This window comes from Oncorhynchus gorbuscha, linkage group LG24, assembly GCF_021184085.1.
Source record: "Oncorhynchus gorbuscha isolate QuinsamMale2020 ecotype Even-year linkage group LG24, OgorEven_v1.0, whole genome shotgun sequence".
Lineage (NCBI taxonomy): Eukaryota > Metazoa > Chordata > Actinopteri > Salmoniformes > Salmonidae > Oncorhynchus > Oncorhynchus gorbuscha.
Genome location: NC_060196.1, coordinates 29,333,524 through 29,349,074, shown reverse-complemented (window position 1 = coordinate 29,349,074; position 15,551 = coordinate 29,333,524). Strand labels below are relative to the sequence as shown.

At 44.4% G+C, this 15,551-nt stretch overlaps 1 protein-coding gene across 12 annotated transcripts in view; it reads left to right on the top strand.

Annotated features, from left to right (window-relative positions):
• Positions 1–15,551, top strand: part of LOC124012537 (glutamate receptor ionotropic, kainate 5-like) — a 151,509-nt gene that overhangs the window by 107,092 nt on the left and 28,866 nt on the right. For 8 of the 12 annotated variants that reach the window (XM_046326277.1, XM_046326282.1, XM_046326283.1 and 5 more), the window contains 4 exons: positions 9,737–9,898; positions 10,804–10,968; positions 12,167–12,264; positions 15,201–15,366. In XM_046326277.1, the coding sequence (XP_046182233.1) occupies positions 9,790–9,898; positions 10,804–10,968; positions 12,167–12,264; positions 15,201–15,366 (538 nt within the window). In that variant the 5' untranslated portion in view covers positions 9,737–9,789. Of the gene's footprint in view, positions 1–1,398; positions 1,529–9,736; positions 9,899–10,803; positions 10,969–12,166; positions 12,265–15,200; positions 15,367–15,551 lie in introns of all 12 variants that reach the window. The other 4 variants (XM_046326272.1, XM_046326273.1, XM_046326279.1 and 1 more) reach the window with 3 other exon arrangements.

The following is a 15,551-nucleotide window of genomic DNA, read 5'->3' as shown; positions in this document are numbered from 1 at the left end:
TCTCCCTCTCTCCCCTTCTCTAAACCTCTCTTGCTCCCTCTCTCCCCTTCTCTAAACCTCTCTTGCTCCCTCTCTCCCCTTCTCTAAACCTCTCTTGCTCCCTCTCTCCCCTTCTCTAAACCTCTCTTGCTCCCTCTCCCCCTTCTCTAAACCTCTCTTGCTCCCTCTCTCCCCTTCTCTTCATCCACCCTTCCCTCCCTCCTTCTCTGTTCCCCTCTGTGTTAATCTACCACTTTGTTTTGATTCATCTCTCTTTCAGTGCAAATCCTGGCCACCTCTTCCCCTACGCTTTGTACAGCGTTACATGAGGAGCCGTATGTCTACATTTCCTTGTTTGCAGTAGACATGAAATATGGATATCAGACCGTATCAAACAAACTGTGATTTCCTCTACTCTAATAGGCCATTTCAAAAGAACCAAAGCACTGACAGAGAGAGAGTGAGAAGGGAGAGGAGGAAGAGGGGAGAGAGGAGAGAAGAAAGGCGATCGAGGGATTTTTCACTCAGTACTCGCTACCCAGCACAACTGTACAGTTTTTTCCCCCTCCACTATCCACCCCGGGGACGGTGCGTTTCATAACCACAGGCTGTGATTGATGACAGACTTGGTATTTAGCGCCCAGATCTGACCATTTTGGAAAATTACATTCTGACAGAAAGCAAAAGGAGGACATTTTTGCCATGCGGCAGGCGGAATGCTCTTTAAGACATTTCATTTACCTCCCATAAATCTAGCCTACTCACCCTTTTTTCTTTGGATGCGGAGGGGAGATAAGAGAGGATGGTAAGGGGCCTTGTTGGGGGGAGGGGAGAGGGGGAGCGGGTTCAGGTACATTTCCATCAAACACTAGCCAGCCTGTAATGAATCTGATATGACACACGTTGGATGATTTCATGCAGATAACAAGGCATGAGGGAAATGTTTCCCTCTTCCTCAGCCTCTCAGAGTATATGCAATTTACTGAGTGTTAAATTGTAAAATGTTTGTTTCTTTTCCCGATGGTATTTACAGTTCTTATACCAAGTGACAAGTCTGAACATCCAGAGGCTGTGTTTACACAGGCAGCCCAATTCTGTATTTCAGATGTTTTATAATTGGTCTTTTGACCAACCAGAACAGCCCTGAAAAAGTGCGGATGTGAAAAGATCTGATGTGATTGGTCCAAAAAACAATTAGTGGTTCAAAAAGATCACAGTTATGCTGCCTGTGTAAACTCAACCATACTATCACACATGATGATGTAAGCCTATAGAATGAAGTAACATGCATGCTATACATACTAAGTAGGGAGTAAGTATGTATACTGAGTATGTATACCACATATGGTAGGTTTCAATTAAGCCTGGCTGCATGGCACTTCAAACTGAAAACAATCCCTCCATTTATCTGTTGCACAGATTGTGAGGGCATGGCAAAGCTGGTAGAATATGCTGCTGGCGGCAGAAGCTAGTGGCATATGGAGTGACTCGGTCGCTATAGGGACAGCCCGGCGTTCGCAGCATTCCCTTTGTTTCCACGGCGATGGAGGTAATTAAGAGGAAGTGTGTCCTTAGCGACTCCAGAGGGGTCATTCCCAGCTCCGCTAACTAACTCTCAATGTAAATACTTCATTAACAACAGTTTTCATAAAGCATGCAGCAATGAAAACAACCATGATGCTACTACTGCACTGGGATCCCGCTGCTAGCTATCGGCTCCCTGCTTTTTACAAAAACTGTCTCAATCCCACTTCCTCTTACATCAACCAATTCCAAGAACCGTGTCCTCTGTCAAATCATCCAACTAGAAGGATTGAGAGCGATACAGAGAGAGAGGGCATTCTCTGTCAAGTACAGTAGCGCGTAACTCCATAGAGCAGAGCGGAAGAACCTGCCATAGCTCGGGGGCCATTTTGTTTAATTTTAGCAGCACTCTCACTAACTCATATTAGACTTAGCATGACTCTACTTTTTATAGGCGTGGTGGATGTGGGGAAGGCTCTAGGGGTGTTAGACTGTCATTTGGCTCGCTGCTGACAGTGAAAGACTGGCAGAGAGCCTACTTTTGCAATTGCAATTTTAATGCACCCCAAATTAGTGAGTCTCTAGTAGCATCCACAATGTTATCATATCAAATCATATCAAATCAAATGGATTTATATTCGTACATCAGCTGATATCTCAAAGTGCTGTACAGAAACCCAGCCTAAAACCCCAAACAGCAAGCAATGCAGGTGTAGAAGCACGGTGGCTAGGAAAAACTCCCTAGAAGGGCCAAAACCTAGGAAGAAACCTAGAGAGGAACCAGGCTATGTGGGGTGGCCAGTCCTCTTCTGGCTGTGCCAGGTGGAGATTATAACAGAACATGGCCAAGATGTTCAAATGTTCATAAATGACCAGCATGGTCGAATAATAATAAGGCAGAACAGTTGAAACTGGAGCAGCAGCACGGTCAGGTGGACTGGGGACAGCAAGGAGTCATCATGTCAGGTAGTCCTGGGGCATGGTCCTAGGGCTCAGGTCCTCCGAGAGAGAGAAAGAAAGAGAGAAGGAGAGAATTAGAGAACGCACACTTAGATTCACACAGGACACCGAATAGGACAGGAGAAGTACTCCAAATATAACAAACTGACCCTAGCCCCCCGACACAAACTACTGCAGCATAAATACTGGAGGCTGAGATAGGAGGGGTCAGGAGACACTGTGGCCCCATCCGAGGACACCCCCGGACAGGGCCAAACAGGAAGGATATAACCCCACCCACTTTGCCAAAGCACAGCGCCCACACCACTAGAGGGACATCTTCAACCACCAACTTACCATCCCGAGACAAGGCTGAGTATAGCCCACAAAGATCTCCGCCATGGCACAACCCAAGGGGGGGTGCCAACCCAGACAGGATGACCACATCAGTGAATCAACCCACTCAGGTGACGCAGCCCTTCCAGGGACGCCATGAGAGAGCCCCAGTAAGCCAGTAACTCAGCCCCTGTAATAGGGTTAGAGGCAGAGAATCCCAGTGGAAAGAGGGGAACCGGCCAGGCAGAGACAGCAAGGGCGGTTCGTTGCTCCAGAGCCTTTCCGTTCACCTTCTCACTCCTGGGCCAGACTACACTCAATCATATGACCCACTGAAGAGATAAGTCTTCAGTAAAGGCTTAAAGGTTGAGACCGAATTTGCGTCTCTGACATGGGTAGGCAGACCGTTCCATAAAAATGGAGCTCTATAGGAGAAAGCCCTGCCTCCAGCTGTTTGCTTAGAAATTCTAGGGACAATTAGGAGGCCTGCGTCTTGTGACCGTAGCGTACGTGTAGGTATGTACGGCAGGACCAAATCAGAGAGATAGGTAGGAGCAAGCCCATGTAATGCTTTGTAGGTTAGCAGTAAAACCATGAAATCAGCCCTTGCTTTGACAGGAAGCCAGTGTAGAGAGGCTAGCACTGGAGTAATATGATCAAATTTTTTGGTTCTAGTCAGGATTCTAGCACCCGTATTTAGCACCAACTGAAGTTTATTTAGTGCTTTATCCGGGTAGCCAGAAAGTAGAGCATTGCAGTAGTCTAACCTAGAAGTGACAAAAGCATGGATACATTTTCTGCATCATTTTTGGACAGAAAGTTTCAGATTTTTGCAATGTTACGTAGATGGAAAAAAGCTGTCCTTGAAATGGTCTTGATATGTTCTTCAAAAGAGAGATCAGGGTCCAGAGTAACGCCGAGGTCCTTCACAGTTTTATTTGAGACGACTGTACAACCATTAAGATTAATTGTCAGATTCAACAGAAGATCTCTTTGTTTCTTGGGACCTAGAACAAGCATCTCTGTTTTGTCCGAGTTTAAAAGTAGAAAGTTTGCAGCCATCCACTTCCTTATGTCTGAAACACATGCTTCTAGCAAGGGCAATTTTGGGGCTTCACCATGTTTCATTGAAATATACAGCTCAGTCAGTGGCCCCTTAATTGAATGTGTCTCTGCATGTTCTGTCAGGCGTAGAGTCAACTTACTCTGTACATCCCATGATGTTAGCTCTCTTCATTCCCTGGCCAAGCCCCTGTTAAATGTACCTTAGTTGAATGTGTCTCTGTGTAAGGTATCTTCTTGTTATAGGTTGTACTGTGGACATTTTTACCAGGCTTAGAATCTGTTTACTATGGACATTCCTTGTAGCTAGCTAACTCTCTGTATTCTTTAGCCAAGTTCGTGCTTGTAGAATTGAGAACATTTTCTCAGAACCAGTCAAGGTTGTGTTGTGTTCCATCCTTAGAACCTTGCCATACATGTGTAACCTTGGTCAAGTTGGACAGTAAATGCTCTTTTTTCCTCAAATTTGACCAATGTCTGTGCTCTCTAGGCTCACATTTGATATTGCAGTTACCCTCCTGCCCATATATAAAATATATCCACCCTCCCCTTCTCCTCCTCATCTACCTCTTTCCCCCCACTTTCGTTCTGTCTTCGCTGACACTGTACAATCTCACTCATTCCCCGCTGGTGTGATGTCTCATGTTCTCCTCTGCAGCTGAGTGCAGTCAGGCCACAGAGGTTCAGCCTCACCTTCGCACTGTAGAACCTGTAGAAGCAATACCCTCTCCTTCCTTCCTCCCTTCCTCCCTTCCTTCCTCCATGTTTGTGATCGAGTGCTTTAACAACGATTGGAGTAGAGAAACGCAAGAGTAAACCTGAAGCAATATAGAACAGAGGCACAGTGCATGATTTTAATCCATTTATTCACAAACCCTATATATACAGTACAGCCTACAGTGCAGCCAACTGTACACATACACAGTTGGTACCAACAATGGAACAGCCATTTGTTGGACTGTGCAATACATTAACAATACAGTTGAGTGTCCAGGTGGTTTTCCCTAACCATCTGTGTCAGACAATGGGCCGCCGTTTAAAAGAATACAATTCAAGAAGACACAGAGACGTTAAACACGCAATTAGTTGAGTCAATGTAAACAATATAGCTAGTTACCACCATTCACCATCCACTGCCCATTCCAAATCAATTTGGCTCACTCTTTCATTTCCTGTTTGTGCCGCATGTGGTGGCATGCTAGCTATCGGAAGAAAGCACAGCGGTAAGGGTGTGCTCGTGTTGAACCCATGCCACTGTTTGTAGGGAGAAATGTATGTCATGTGCCTCGGGCTAAATGAAAGGATTACCATGTCATTATAGCATTTGAGTCAGCAAGACGGCTCCATGATGCCGGCTAAGCAAAACAAAACCGTCTTATCCCCCAGGAATATAATGCTAATATTCTATATTTATGGACGGTATTAAGTCCCATTACCCAACAGACTAACAATTGATCCGGATGGATTCTTTTAAATATGTTATTGGACCATAAACATATTTGGCTCATTAAACTATAAGGTCCAAATAATGATGATCCATGCTGCTTTGAAAATATAATAATTTATCAAGCCTACAAGCAATACAAGACTCTATTATTATGGTGGGAGAATATAATACAGTTTTAAATAACTCAATGAATCGTAAATGTCATGCCCTGATCTGCTTCACCTGTCCTTGTGCTTGTCTCCACCCCTCTCCTGGTGTCGCCCATCTTCCCTATTATCCCCTGTGTATTTATACCTGTGTTCTCTGTCTGCTTGTTGCCAGTTCGTCTTCTTCGTTCAAGCTTACCAGAGTTTTTCCTGTCAGCTCCTTTCGTTTCCCGGCCTCTCTTTGCTAGTCCTCCCAGTTTGACCTTTGCCTTTCCTGACCCTGAGCCTGCCTGTCGTCCTCTACCTTTGCTCCACCTCTGGTTTACTGAACCCTGCCTGTCCCTGACCCTGAGTCCGCCTGCCGTCCTGTACATTTGCCTTATCCTGGATTTCTCGACCCCTGCCTGCCTTGACCTGTCTTTGTCTGCCCCTGTTTGCTACAATAAACAGTCTTACTTCAAGAGTTTGCATCTGGGTCTTACGTTGACCCCTGATAGGAAAGGAAACCACATTATAAACTATCAACCTCATGCACGAATATCATGGATATATTGGAATGAGTGGATATACAGTATGGAGGCTTAAAAATCCTGACCTAGTGAGATATACATGGCATAGGCTCAATCAAGTCTTCTTGATTAAATTATGTAATTCTTAAAATTGTTGATAGGGGTCAAATTTGCTCTTCAATAATCTCCATGTGGGAGAGGATATTGGACATTTAATCAAAGCCTATTGGATAAAAACATTTTTTGACTAGACCCCAAAAAATGTATAACTGACTTTTGCCAACATACCATAGGTACAGCAAGATATCCCCTTGTTGCTTGGCCTTTAGAGGCAATTGAATACTCATCTTTAAAACATAAGCAATTTAGGTGAAAAGAGTTCATATTCGCAAAGGACATTGAGGGACTAATAGTACAGATAGATAACAATAAAAACTGTACCATAGAGGCACATAATAAGTTAGAGGAACTTATTTAAGAGAGATTAAGTGTAATGTTTTTTTTTTTTAATTAAGCTTACTGGATGGAATATGGGGAAAAATGCCCCAAATTCCTTTTTAATCTTCAACATAGAAATGCTACCAAAAATGATTTACTAAAACGTATTACAAATGATGGAGTCACCCATGATTCACTAAACAATATTTTGAAAGAGGGACCAAAGAACTTTACGAATAAGTTTTCATTTCAGTTTCCTCCATCTCCACTAACCAAAGTTCATTTCTATTAATAATGTACAAATAACGCTGTACAGAAAGATGATGCACCTGATGCAATTAAAGCCTTTAACTCCAGGGCTGGCATACCAGCCGTGAGGTACACAGCCTGGAGGCATATCAAACCTTTTTTGATGTACTCAAAAAAGGTTTGTTATTGTTTTAACCACTCCTGTAAAAATGGTAGATTATCAGCTACTCAACCAGGTTTTATTTCACTATTACTAATTCAGGACTCAGGGTGGTAAACATTTTTTCCTCCAGGTAGGTTAGTTGAGAACAAGTTCTCATTTGCAACTGCAACCTGGCCAAGAAAAAAATATATAAAGATCCAGTCCATTAAAAAAATTGAAGGCCCCTTGCAAAAATTAGCAAAATGCATAGCGCATAGAATTAAAAAGGTATTGTCGGATATTATTCATCCTAATCAGACAGGTTTTTTACATGGACGATACATTGGAGATAATATAAGACAAGTACTGGAAACAAAATAACACTATGAAATATCTGGGAAACCAGGCCTGGTATTCATAGCTGACTTTAAAAAGGCTTTTGATAAACTAAGAATGGAGTTTATACTGAACAGAAATATAAACGCAACATGTAAAATGTTGGTCCCATGTTTCATGAGATGAAATCAAATATTCTTTACACAGGTGCACCTTCTGCTAGGAACAATAACAGGCCACTCTAAAATGTGCAATTTTGTTTACATCCTTGTTAGTGAGCAGTTCTTCTTCGCCAAGATAATCCATTCACTTGACAGGTGTGGCATATAAAAAAGCTGATTAAACGTCATTATCTTTACATTACACAGGTCCACCTTGTGCTGGGGACAATAAAAGGCCACTCTAAAATGTGCAGTTTTGTCACACAACACAACGCCACAGAGGTAAGGGTTTGAGGGAACTAGCAATTTGCAGGCTGACTGCAGAATGTTAATTTCTCCACCATAAGCTGCCTCCGTTGTTTTAGAGAATTTGGCAGGACGCCCCACCGGCCTCACAATCACAGACCATGTGTAACCATGACAGCCCAGGACCTCCACATCCGGCATCTTCACCTGTGGGATTATCTGAGACCAGCCACGTGGACAGTAGATGAAACTGTGGGTTTGCACAACCGAAGAATTTTGAACTGTCAGAAACCTTCTCAGGGAAGCTCATCTGGTGCTTGTTGTCCTCACCAGGATCTTGAGTACGGAGTTCGGTGTCGTAGCCGACTTCAGTGGGAAAATGCCCACCTTCGATGGTCACTGGCATGCTGGAGAAGTGTGCTCTTCATGAATGAAGCCCGGTTTCAACTGTAATGGGCAGATGGCAGACAGTATGTAAAAGAGTGTTGGAGGCTGCATCAGATGATCTGGCCTCCACAATCATCAACCCAATTGAGATGAGTTGGACCACAGAGTGAAGGAAAAGCAGCCAACAAGTGCTCCTTCAAGACTGTTGGAAAAGCATTCCAGGTGAAGCTGGTTGAGAGAATGCCAAGAGTGTGCAAAGCTGTCAAAGGCAAAGGGTGGCTACTTTGAAGAATCTCAAATATATATTGATTTGTTTAACACTTTTTTGGTTTTTGATTCTATATGTGTGATTTCATATTTTTTATGTCTTCACTATTATTCTACTATGTAGAAAATTGTAAAAATAAAGAAAAACCCTGGAATGAGTAGGTGTGTCCAAACTTTTGACTGGTACTGTGTATATATGTAATCTGCAGTTCAAACAATAGCCAAGCCACCACACCACCACTGTTTTGGTGAACAGCTGAGGGATGGGTCTGGTGATACGTAACTGGTCAAATTCATAGATAGAGCTATGGATGCAAGGACTCACCATCGATCAACACAGTTCTGACCATGGGTTCTGATGGGGTATGACAGTTTAACTAAGCTCATGAGGTGTTTAGAAGTTCTACTCTTCAAGACTCAATGGCTATATGTGTCATTCATTTAAAAGTCCCCCAAAAAATGGATGTGGCAATCAAAGATTGCCTCTTTAAGCTAACGCACCCAGAGGTGCCGTGTTTTGTAGCAGTGTACTGTAACAGCAGGCTCACGACATGACACCACTTGTAGCCTAGCGGAAGATCCTAATTAATTAGGATCATTATAATATTTATTTCTACCAGGCACCATTTCTCATTTTCTCCTACAATTTGTACCGTGTCTATTCCTACTATATTTTCTGTCACTCAGTGCAGCTGTCTCGTGCTCTCGCTCTCTCTCTCTCTCTCTCTTCATCTAATATTAGCTCCATTCGCTTTCTTTATCTATTACCGCTCATCTCACTCTCTCGCACTCCTCAGCCTCTTGCCTCGTCAGCCTGTCCTACTCAACTCTTTCAATTCAAATTCTTTTTGGAATCCAGTTTCAACGCACGCAGGAAGGCTCGTCCTTGTCAGGACAAATAAGCATTTAGCAGGGCTAACAAATCAGACAGTTGACAAAACAACTCGCTGTCCAGAGTACAGATGAAGTTATGGGATGTGATGGAACAATATTGGATTTGTTATACCCTGTGGCTACATCCTGGCACTCCCTAAATCTCAATACTGTAGCTGTAATTTACTTTGAAGATTCTTTGCACATTTTGCCATCCCTACCCAACTAATTATCCTATTTTTCGACACCTTTATCTCTCCTTTTTTCTCTTGCTCCATTTCTCTCTCTCTCTCCTGGCTTCCCCTATTTCTTTGTGCTCGCTTTGTGCTCTTTAAGTTTTCCTTGAGTGACTAATTCTGGTAACCACGTGAGTTTCTATGTGAGTGGGACCTATCTGTGTGTGTGCTGCCTCCTTACCTCTGAAATATAGACTTGAAGTCCTGGGGAGCATCTCAATGACGTACTCCACACGTCCTCTCTCCTCACCTCCTTCGAGTATCAAGGACCCATTGGAGTCAGAGGGGAGGGGCCTCTGGCTTGTTCATCCAATGGATTTTAAGGTGGCGAGGAGAGAGGATGCGAGGAGTAAGCAACTGAGATTCTCCCCTAGTCAGGTGTGTATTATATCACTTAGCTCCAGCCATATATTATGTCATATAGTTGTATATTATGTTATAATGAGTCCTCCCATCCAGCAGGTGGTGGACCAGGCAGCCAGAAGACCGTTCTCCATGAGGAGTAGTGGAAGATGCCGGCTCTGCCAGCGCTGCTGCTGTCGATTTACTTCCTCTTACTGTTGCTGACCATGGCCCCGCTCTCTTTCACCCAGGCTCCCGCACTCTCCTCCGTCAGAATGGGTGGGATTTCTACTAGTTACCACAGCCACAAAGTCAAAATGGGCTATATCATAAATGGGATTACAAATGTAGAATGTAATAAAAATATAGGACAGAACACACGAAAAGAGAGACACGACAACACTACATAAAGAGAGACCTAAGACAACAACATAGCATGGTAGTGACACATGAAAACACAGCATGGTAGCAACACAACATGACAACAACATGGTAGCGACACAACACGGCAGCAGCACAACATGGTAGCAGCACAAAACGTGGGTGGTACAAACATCACAGACAACGGCACAAAGGGCAAGGAGGTAGAGACAACAATACATCACGCGAAGCAGCCACAACTCTCAGTAAGAGTGTCAGTAAGAGTGTCTGGTAACACAGGAAGCTGCAGTACAGTACAGTTCACAGTACAATGTTCTATCAATGTCTCCATGGATATGCATACTGTCGGCTAATTGAAGATCAGGAAGATAAGGCTTGGATCAGAGAATGCCTCATTCCCCAGTAATTGTCATGTAAACAAGGGTCGTTACCATAAGGATGATAGGATCATTTATCAACTCATTTGGTTATGTACATCTCGCTGACTTCACCGATGTGATCATCATTCAGTGATCGTCCTAAATGTCAGATGACAGGTTGTCCAGTTTTCCCCCTGAATAACCTTTCCTTGAAAATGTCTCTAGTCCGTGTGATTCTCTGTGACTCACCCCTGGTATCCATTTTGCAGATGGGTTGAATGTTAGTCAAAAGGTCAGCCTTATTGGAACATAGATCAGATAGACTTACTTTGAAAGGAATCACAAAACCCAACAGTGGATTTGAATCCATCTGCCCCCGGGTCTGGTTTTTCATGCTCCTTTATCTTCTCGTCTGTCTTTCTGTCGTTCTATTTATCCCCCCAGCGGCCATTTTGGACGACCAGTCGGTGTGTGGGCGAGGGGAGCGGCTAGCGCTGGCCCTGGCCAGGGAGAACATTAACAGTATTTTTGAGGGCCAGTCCAGAGCCCGGGTGGAGGTGGACATCTTCGAGCTGCAGAAGGACTCACAGTACGACACCACCGATACCAGTAAGCATGATCAGTACAAACCACTATTTTCTAAATTGAGCTGGATAGACATTTTATTCATTCAAATGTGACCGACGGGTTTCAAACCCAGGTCGAATCCTGAGTACCGCAAGAATGTATTAGCCCGCTGAGCTAATGCCAATGTTCCACTTATTGTCAACTATATCTGGATAGACACTTAACGCATACTAATTTGACAGAATGGGTTCAAACCAAGATCTCCTGAGTGCCACAAGACTGTTAGCCCTCTGAGCTAAAGACAATACATTATCTCAGAGGAGCTAATGCAAGTCTTCTGATCCCAGGTAAGGTTACTCATCACATGAGTTACACCGACATACACTCACACACTCACAGTGTACCGCTGACAGAAGTCATTGTCTTGGAGAAGGACGAATCGACCGAGGAAGCTAAGTGTGTGTGTCCGAGATCATTATTTTTCACGTCATAGCCTTTTGTACTCCCACCATCACAAAGGGAGGCAATATGGCAGTGGGGGTTAACAGTTGCTCTTTAAACAGTGAGTGACCGTTAAGTATTCACGTGCAAACACACTCACACACACATACACACCACAGGAGGTTGGTGGCACCTTAATTGGGGAGGACGGGCTCGTGGTAATGGCTGGAGCGGAATGGGTGGAATGGTATCAAATACATGGTTTGATGCCATTCCATTTACTCCGTTCCAGCCATTATTGTGCCCTTTCCTCCCCTCAACAGCCTCCACTGATACACACACACACATTGCTGATCTGTCTCGGATCTGGGAGAGCTGTGCAGGTTTTCTGAACAGAATAATAACACTCATCTCCAATAGACAGAGTGTGGATTCAGATTGCCGTTATGGCAACAATTAATCAAAAGTGTCCAGAATTGACTCTTAATTTGATATATCATCCAAGTACTAGACAGAGACAGAACTGGACCTCGTCCAGAACTGGACCTCCGTCTTGCTGGTGAATTCTCTCTCCTTACTAATTCCCCTCTTTCTCATTCCCTCCCGTCTGTCCGTGTCTGTCTGTCTGTCTGTCTGTCCGTGTCCGTCTGTCCGTCTGTCCGTCTGTCCGTCTGTCCGTCTGTCCGTCCGCCCGTCCGTCCGTCCGTCCGTCTGTCTGTCTGTCTGTCCCCTCGTTTCTCTCCCCCCCCCCTCATCTCGCTGCTGTCTGTCTCTCCTCTCTATCTCCCCTCTGTCTCAGTGTGTCAGATATTGCCAAAGGGGGTGGTCTCTGTGATTGGCCCCGCCTCCAGTCCTGCCTCAGGGTCAACTGTCAGTCACATCTGTGGAGAGAAGGAGGTGAGCTAGCTATCTCCTCTAAACCACATTCACACTGCTACTCATACTATATCCCCAAACTCCCATAAACCACTACTCCACTACATGTCTGCTTACTGGATGATTACCAATCATTGAAAGGACTGGATAGGTTTCGGACATTTTCTTTATACCTACCCTGCAGGGGTTTACTTATTAAGGAAGTGTACTCTCAGATTATTAGGTACACCCATCTATTACCGGGTCAGACCACCCTTTGCCTCCAGAACAGCCTGAATTATTCTGGGTGTATTCTACAAGGTGTCGGAAACGTTACACAGGGATGTTGGTCCATGCTGACGTGATGGCATCACACAGTTGCTGCAGATTGGACGGTGGTACATTCATGCTGCTAACAGCCCGTTCCATCTCATCCCATTATGCTCTCGTAACGGATGTGAAACGGCTAGCTTAGTTAGCGGTGCGCGCTAAATAGCGTTTCAATCGGTGACGTCACTTGCTCTGAGACCTTGAAGTAGTGGTTCCCCCCTCTGCATGGGCCACGGCTTTTGTGGAGCGATGGGTAACGATGCTTCGAGGGTGACTGTTGTTGATGTGTGCAGAGGGTTCCTGGTTCGCGCCCCGGGTATGGGCGAGGGGACGGTCTAAAGTTATACTCTTACACTCTATTGGGTTGAGGTCTGGGGACTGACCAGGACACTCTAGTAAACTGAACTCACTGTCAAGTTCCAGGCAATGTTTGTGATTGCGTGCCCACTGGAGCCGCTTCTTCTTGTCTTTAGCTGAAAGGTGTGGAACTTGGTGTGGAACTTGATGTGTTCGGATGTTGCAATAGCCGATCTGTGACAAAGATCGACAAGTTGTGGGTCCCGAGATGCCGTTCTTCACACCAATGTTGTACTGTGCTGTTATTTATCTGTTATTTATCTGTTTATGGCCCACCTGTTACAAAACCAATGGAAGGGGGGGGGTCAATGTAAATAGTCCGGTGGCCATTTGATGAATTGTTCAACAGTCTTATGACTTGGGGGTAGAAGCTGTTAAGGAGCCTTTTGGACCTAGATTTGGTGCTCCGGTACCGCTCGCCTTGCGGTAGCAGAGACAACAGTTTATGACTTGGGTGACTGGAGTCTCTGACAATTTTATGGGCTTTCCTCTGACACCCCCTAGTATATAGGCCCTGGATGGCAGGAATCTTGGCCCCAGTGATGTACTGGGCCGTACGCACTACCCTCTGTAGCGCCTTACGGTCAGATGCCGAGCAGTTGCCATACCAGGTGGTGATGCAACTGGTCAGGATACTCTCGATGGTGCAGCTGTAGAACTTTTTGAGGATCTGGGGACCCATGCCAAATCTTTTCATTCTCCTGAGGGGGAAAAGGTTTTGTCGTGCCCTCTTCACGACTGTCTTGGTGTGTTTGAACCATGATGGTTCGTTGGTGATGTGGACACCAAGGAACTTGAAACTCTCGACCCGCTCCACTACAGCCACGTAGATGTTAATGGGGTCCTGTTCGGCCCACCTTTTCCTGTAGTCCATGATCAGCTCCTTTGTCTTGATCACATTGAGGGATAGGTTGTTGTCCTGGCTGTCTCATAATTGTCGGTGATCAGGCCTACCACTGTCGTGTTGTTAGCAAACTTAATGATGGTGTTTGCTTTGGATAAAAGCCTCTGCTAAATGGCATATGTTTTAAGTCCTTTCAGGTCAGTTGATGTTAGGGAGAGGAGACGTGGAAACAGTTCATGTTGGGACACAGCCCACATCACTCTAGGAAATGTCCTCTCTGACCTCTCTCTCTCGGTCGTAGTTTAGTGAACTCTGTAATGAGTTAACTGTGGCTCATTCAGTTCGAACCTGCATGGTCACACTTCGGTCATGCAGAGATTTAACCTGGTTAATACTCCTTCTTTCACTAGCTATGATAATGAATCAGTCTTAAACCGTGGTTAGATTACGATCTCTCGTCATATAAATCTGCAATGGGATGCTGTCAATCATCTACCAATGGAAATCTCTTCAGGCACTTTCACATTAGATTTAATTTCAGTACGGGCCAAGCAGCATTTCATCCCAGGGGCGAAACAATTCAGACCTGGGCCTGAGCCAGATGAAGTCAAACAAGGGTTTAAAATCTCGCAATAGGAAGAAAATGCAAATGTGAAGCAAATAGAGCCTGTTTACCATCTATGGATGAAATACCAGTATATAAACAGCTTTTGCTTTGTTTGGGTTGAATTGGGTTGAATATGTCAATGTGATGGACAGTGCATGATAATAATGTCCAGGGTAAAAGCTTGAATGCTTAAACTCCCAAATGCAGCCATTTTTTAAAAATATCAATATCAAATAATTACCTTGCTGTAATAGTTCTCAAGCAAGACTTTTGCTAGGACTGTCTGGGAGTGGTCTGAGTGACCACTCAGGGGTAGAGATATGTCATCTGAAAACTAGCAGAAGTCTTAACTTATTGGCAGAAGTCTTAAACTCTCTTTGTTATGGGTCTATATGAACGTATTCTGGTTGGTGATGGCACCAGGCATGCAAACAACTCCACCCATGCAAAACCTGCTGATTTAGAAGGTCTTGTGTAGATTGTAGTATCTTCAACCAGCAACTATCAGGAAATATCCCCGATCAAATGTTTTCCCACTTTTTACAGTGTTAGTTTCATCGACTGTTGTACAATATGATACAAAACATAGGAAAATATCATTTTGACTGCACTGGGCCTTTAAACCCAACCCCTTCATCTCACTTCCTTTACTCTTTGTGTATGATATGATAATAATAATTGTGCATATTATAGTATACACAAGTACGATAATAATAATCCATTATCATCATACGTGACCATCATTTATAACATACTCACATAAACAATTGTGCACACTTCCCATGATCGATTCATGCTGCCTAAAAGAGCATTTATAACTTATGTTGCCTGCTGTCTCAGATCCCTCATGTGAAGGTGGGCCCGGAGGAGACGCCCAAACTCCCATACCTCCGCTTCGCCTCGGTCAGTCTCTACCCCAGCAACGAGGACCTGAGCCTAGCTATTGGGGCCATCCTCCACTCTTTCAGCTACCCCACCGCCAGCCTCATATGTGCCAAGGCAGAGTGTGAGTGTATATGCCTCAGGTTGTCTGATACTGCATGCATGTTCCTATTGTTCCCTACTTGTAGAATTCCGTACTACAATATTTCCCTACGTACACATTTTGTGGAAAGGATTCTACATGGAACACAAAAGTGTTCTATCTGGAAACAAAATGGTGCTATCTTGAACCTAAAATGGTCCTTTGGC